Source organism: Pristiophorus japonicus, chromosome 7 (genome assembly GCF_044704955.1).
Source record: "Pristiophorus japonicus isolate sPriJap1 chromosome 7, sPriJap1.hap1, whole genome shotgun sequence".
In the NCBI taxonomy this organism is placed as follows: Eukaryota; Metazoa; Chordata; class Chondrichthyes; family Pristiophoridae; genus Pristiophorus; species Pristiophorus japonicus.
Genome location: NC_091983.1, coordinates 178481026 through 178487025, shown reverse-complemented (window position 1 = coordinate 178487025; position 6000 = coordinate 178481026). Strand labels below are relative to the sequence as shown.

The 6000-nt window shown below is 45.2% G+C and overlaps 1 protein-coding gene across 1 annotated transcript in view; it reads left to right on the top strand.

The window, feature by feature from the left end:
- The first annotated feature begins 2168 nt into the window (after positions 1-2168).
- Positions 2169-6000, top strand: part of mrap2a (melanocortin 2 receptor accessory protein 2a) — a 48400-nt gene continuing 44568 nt past the window's right edge. Inside the window, exon 1 of the mRNA XM_070884535.1 lies at positions 2169-2286. Coding sequence (XP_070740636.1) covers positions 2169-2286 — 118 coding nt within the window. The remainder of the gene's footprint in view (positions 2287-6000) is intronic.

Genomic DNA, 6000 nt, shown 5'->3' with positions numbered 1-6000 from the left:
GAGGGTAGTGTGTTTGATGTAGTGTATATGGATTTTAGCAAGGTTTTTGATAAGGTCCCACATGATAGACTCGTCATGAAAGTAAAAGCCCATGGAATCCAAGGAAAAGTGGCAAGTTGGATCCAAAATTGGCTCAGAGGCAGGAAGAGTAATAGTTGATGGGTGTTTTTGTGACTGGAAGGCTGTTTCGAATGGGTTCCTGCAGGGCTCAGTACCAGGTCCCATCTTTGAACGATAAGGGAATGAAGGGTTATGGGGAACGGGCAGGGAAGTGGAGTTGAGCCCAAGATCAGATCAGCCATGGTCTTATTAAATGGCGCAGCAGGTTCGAGGGGCCAATGGCCTACTCCTGCTCTTATTTTTTATGTTCTTATGTCCCTTGCTTTTTGCGGTATATATCAGTGATTTAGATCTGAATGTAGGGGGTATGATTAAGAAGTTTGCAGATGATACAAAAATTGGCTGTGTAGTTGATAATGAAGACGAAAGCTGTAGGCTGTAGGAAGATATCAGTTAACTGGTCAGATGGGCAGAACCGTGGCAAATGGAATTCAATCTGGAGATGTGTGAGGTAATGCTTTTGGGGTGGATAAACAAGGCAAGGGAATACACATTAAATGGTAGGACACTGAGAAGTGTAGAGGAACAAAGGAACCTTGGAGTGCAGGTCCACTGATCCCTGAAAGTAGCAGGCCAAGTAGATAAGATGGTTAAGAAGGCATACGGAATACTTGCCTTTATTAGCTGAGGCTTAGAATGCAAGAGCAGGGAAGTTATGCTTGAACTCTATAAAACATTAGTTAAGCCATAGCTAGAGTACTGCATGCAGTTCTGGTCACCACATTACAGGAAAGATGTGATTGCACTAGAGAGGGTACAGAGGAGATTTACGAGGATGTTGACTGGACTGGGGAATTTTAGCTATGAGGAAAGATTAGATAGGCATTAGTTGTTTCCCTTGGAACAGAGGAGGCTGAGGGGAGATTTAATTAAAGTGTATAAAATTATGAGGGGCCTAAATAGAGTGGATAGGAAAGCCCTATTTCCCTTAGCAGAGGGGTTAACAACCAGGGGACACAGATTTAAGGTAATTGGTAGAAAGTTTAGAGGGGATTTGAGGGGAAATCGTTTCATCTAGAGGGTAGTGGCGGTCTGGAACTCACTGCCTGAAAGGGTAGAGGAAGAAACCCTCACAACATTTAAAAATACTTGGATGTGCACTTGAAGTACCATAACTTACAAGGCTACAGACCAAAAGCTGGAAAGCGGGATGAGGCTGGATAGCTCTTTGTCGGCCAGGGCGGATACGATGGGCCGAAATGGCCTCCTTTTGTGCTGTGAATTTCTATGATTCTATACCCCTGTGTAGTTGCTTCACTAGGTTATTAACTCATTCTAAGTTGTGCTCGGTACTAGTCCTCGCACACCCTTCTATGTTCCACATTGAATCAGAGTTGGCCCCAGACTTAATGGTAATCAAAGAGTGGTGGATGTGCTCGGCCATCAGGTTACAGATTGAGGTGATATTTAATTCTGCTGATGGCCCACAGCCCTCATGGATGCCCAATTTTGGACTGCTAGATCTGACCTTAGTCTGTCCCTATTTAAAATGGGTCGATTCCTCTGCTTAAACAGTGGACAGAGAAATGGCATACAAGCATATTAAGTGTTAATCCACTGGTATTGCTAACAGTAGGCTTGTTACCGTCACCCACTGTCATCTCCTTATTTAATCAGTTAGGATACAGTCTGAAACCCTCGTGTTCCTTTTTAGTTCAACAGTTTTGAATGATTAAAAATCTTCCGAAGTTCCTTTGGGATATGGCCAAGATGGTCAGGTGGAAAAGAAGTCGTCGGCAGATGAAAGCTGGGAGACCCCCAACTGTTTTGGTTTGATATGACAATGTGGTGATGACTAGAATTCAAATAGATTTTTGTCAGGAGATGAATAATCTGATTGCAACTAAGCATTAAATGTATTTGAAAATATGTCTCTATATTAAAATCTAATTAGTCATTAAATATGCACTTTGGATTTTCATTTTAGTCATTAAATATGCACTTTGGATTTTCATTTTAGAATATGCTTTCATTTGATTATAAGATTTAATTAATTCAAAAAAGCAAAAATTAAAGTCAGTGCCATTATTCTTACTTGCAGGTGTGAAATGTCTGAAGATAATCCAGTTGCAAACAAGACCACTGTATCCAACAGTGATTATATCTGGGGCTTTGAGTATTACGACTATGAGCCAGTTTCCTTTGAAGGACTGAAAGCACACAGATGTAAGTTATTATCATGGACGTATTTTATCTCCCAATGTGACTCAAATATAACAAGTGGCAAGTTGCAAATAAACTTTAATATTCAGGCAAGGGACATGACATAAACTGATTGAACTGCACCCCAGAGAGAAACATTTCCTCCATAAGAGTAAGTCCATTGTGATTAGAACTAATTCTCACTCTCCCATCATTTTAATGATCTGGCTTATTCAGGTATCTTAACATGAGCAGTATCAGGTTTGATTCAGTGCTCCTGCTGCAGAACTTCACAGAGAGTGCATACTGGGAATTCAGGTGCAGAGGTCAGCATCATTTACCATTCAGTAAAAGTGAAACTCTCTGATGGGAAAATGAAACCATAAAATTTGTCCCTCAGGACCAACCTGCTCCCAAGTGTTTGTCAAGCCCCTGTTCAACTTTAAGTGGATTTACCGAAATACTATGGACAGTATTTCAGCTAGGCTCAAATATATGGCATGGGGAAATTCAAGAGAGAGGCAAAAGCTGTAAATATATTACTATAGATAAGGTGCAATTAGACAGCCAAGAAAGAATAGAAGCACCAGAGTTTGAATGTTGCATAGAGAAAAGTGAATTTGTTTGTATTTGTGATTACTGAAAAAAGCTGGAACATGACTCAGCAGTATATTATCTATATTATCTAACTCTGCTGTATTGAACAACCTCTCACAGTGTAATTTAAAAAAATAATAATTCCAGCAAAGCCAAATCAGACATTTCCTTTTTGAATTCTAATCAATTTATAATGTCGGATTTTGAAGACCAATGATCCCTTTTGAAGAACTTTCTAGTTGGAAGATCCCTTCATTTGAAACTGTTTCCACACACAACTCAAGAGTCATTGGGATCATTAGTCTTCAAAAGGTGAATTGCTCTGAGCTGTCAGTTTGCCACAGAACTTCCTCGCAGAGAACCAGCACTTCATAGAACACGACATAAAGAGAAACCTGGAAACATAGAAAATAGGTGCAGGAGTAGGCCATTCGGCCCTTCTAGCCTGCACCGCCATTCAATGAGTTCATGGCTGAACATTCAACTTCAGTACCCCATTCCTGCTTTCTCGCCATACCCCTTGATCCCAGCTTTTATCATTGATACCACTATAGGGAAAGGTATTTTTTCTACCAGTGTGGCAAGTGTAACAATAAATCTTAGTACTGCACACTGGTGCTGCACAGCATGGCAGGACCTTCTGTAACTTTCCCTAATTCATGTACAGTGAGCTTTTCAATCTCAGCAGTGCAAGAGGAGGAAAGCCGCTTACCCAGATGCTAGGGCTGGGGGTGGGGTGGAGGAAGATCCTACAAATCCCCTGGGAGGACAGACACACCAACATTAGCGTCCTCGACCAGGCCAACATCCCCAGCATTGAAGCACTGACCACACTTGATCAGCTCCGCTGGGCAGGCCAAATTGTTCACATGCCAGACACGAGACTCCCAAAGCAAGCGCTCGACTCAGAACTCCTTCACGGCAAACGAGCCAAAGATGGGCAGAGGAAACATTACAAGGACACCCTCAAAGCCTCCCTGATAAAGTGCAACATCCCCACTGACACCTGGGAGTCCCTGGCCAAAGACCGCCTCAAGTGGAGGAAGTGCATCCGGGAGGGCGCTGAGCACCTCAAGTCTCATCGCCGAATGCATGCAGAAATCAAGCGCAGGCAGCGGAAAGAGCGTGCGGCAAACCAGTCCCACCTTCCCTTTCCCTCAACGACTATCTGTCCCACCTGTGACAGGAACTGTGGTTCTCGTATTGGACTGTTCAGCCACCTAAGGACTCATTTTTAGAGTGGAAGCAAGTCTTCCTCGATTCCGAGGGACTGCCTGTGATGATGGGGGAAGTGGGGTGGAAATTAGAAGAGAGTCACTCAGGGTCGATGCCCTACACTTTCCAGTCCAGCCAGTCACAGAATGGCATAGGCAGAGGTCCAGGCATATGTTTTCTTCCCATCCTCTCAACCAGGTTTGCTGTGTGGTGCAGAGATATCAGAAAGAAAAAAGGATGAGGAATTTTTTTAAATTAGGTAATATTCTGCAAATTGCAGATAATAAAGTCCAGAACACAACATGCAAAAGGTAGCCAAACTATGCGAATGTGCTCCTTCCATCGGGCCCTGACAGCCTCGGTGTCCTTGATGAGTGTTTCCCAGTTCTTGGCCAGGAGTGGGGTGGGGCCTTGGGAGTTTGGACCATAGGTGGCCTTGACTGCAGTGAAGAATCCTCGCATATCATGGCTGTCGGCCAGTTGTTGTATTTCCTGTGCTTTCCCATCCACCACCTGTTCTTTAGGTCCCGGGTTTTTTGTTGGACCTGAGCCTTAAGCCGTCTGTAATGTTGTTTTGCAGCTCCTGAGTTGGGTTGTTGATTGAGGCTCAGGAATGCTTTGCACTTGCGATCTATTAGTTCTTCGATCTCCTGATCATTTTCATCAAACCAGTCCTGATGTTTCCTGGTTGAGTGACCAAGTGTCTCTTCACAAGCACTGGTTAGGAGAGGCCTGGAGGGCAGACCAAGCGCAATGGGGATTCAGTATCTTAGGGTCATCAAGGCACGCCAGATTGGCTGTGAGGCACTGGCTGTATAGGGCTCTCTTAGCTGGGTCTCTAAGTGCCCCGGCAATAACTTATTTGCGGAACTCTTTCTGCTTTGAGGCAATGTTAATGTTGATGATGGATTGGATTAGGCGGTGGTCCGTCCAGCAGTCGTCAGCTCCTGTCATGGCACGGGTGATGCGCACATCCTTGCGATCCCTGGCTCGGACGATGACATAGCCAAGCAAGTGCCAGTGTTTGGAGCGAGGGTGTTGCCATGATGCCTTGTATTTGTCCCTTGTATTGGTCCCTTGTATTGATGCGGAGATTCAACATCACCTCCAGTTCGCCAGTGCAGCCTTCTGTCATCTGAGGAAAAGATTGTTTGAAGACCAGGCCCTCAAATCTACCATCAAGCTCATGGTCTACAGGGCTGTAGTAATACCCATCCTCCTGCATGGATCTGAGGCATGGACGATGTATAGAAGGCACCTCAAGTCGCTGGAGATATATCAGCAACGATGTCTCCGCAAGATCCTGCAAATCCCCTGGGAGGACAGGTACACCAACATCAGTGTCCTCGACCAGGCTAACATCCCCAGTATTGAAGCACTGACCACACTCGATCAGCTTCGCTGGGCAGGCCACATAGTTTGCATGCCAGATACGAGACTCCCGATGCAAATGCTTTATGCGGAGCTCCTTCATGGTAAACGAGCCAAAGGAGGGCAGCGGAAACGTTATAAGGACACCCTCAAAGCCTCCCTGGTAAAGTGCAACATCACCACTGACACCTGGCCGAAGACCGCCCGAGGTGGAGAAAGTCCATCCGGGAGGGCGTTGAACTCTTCAAGTCTCAACACAAAGAGCATGAAGAGGCCAGGCAGCGGAAGGAGCGTGCGGCAAACCAGCCCCACCGACCCCTTCCCTCGACGAATGTCTGTCCCACTGTAACAGGGTCTGTAGCTCTCGTATCAGACTATTCAGCCATCAAAGAACTCACTTTGGGAGTGGAAGCAAGTCTTCCTCGATTCCGAGGGACTGCCTATGATGATGATGATGCGAATGTCCAGCACATTAGGGGAGATATTCAGCTCCCTTGCACTTGCCTGCCATGGAAAATCGGGAGGCAAATATCTTCAGACCAAGTAGCACTGGAG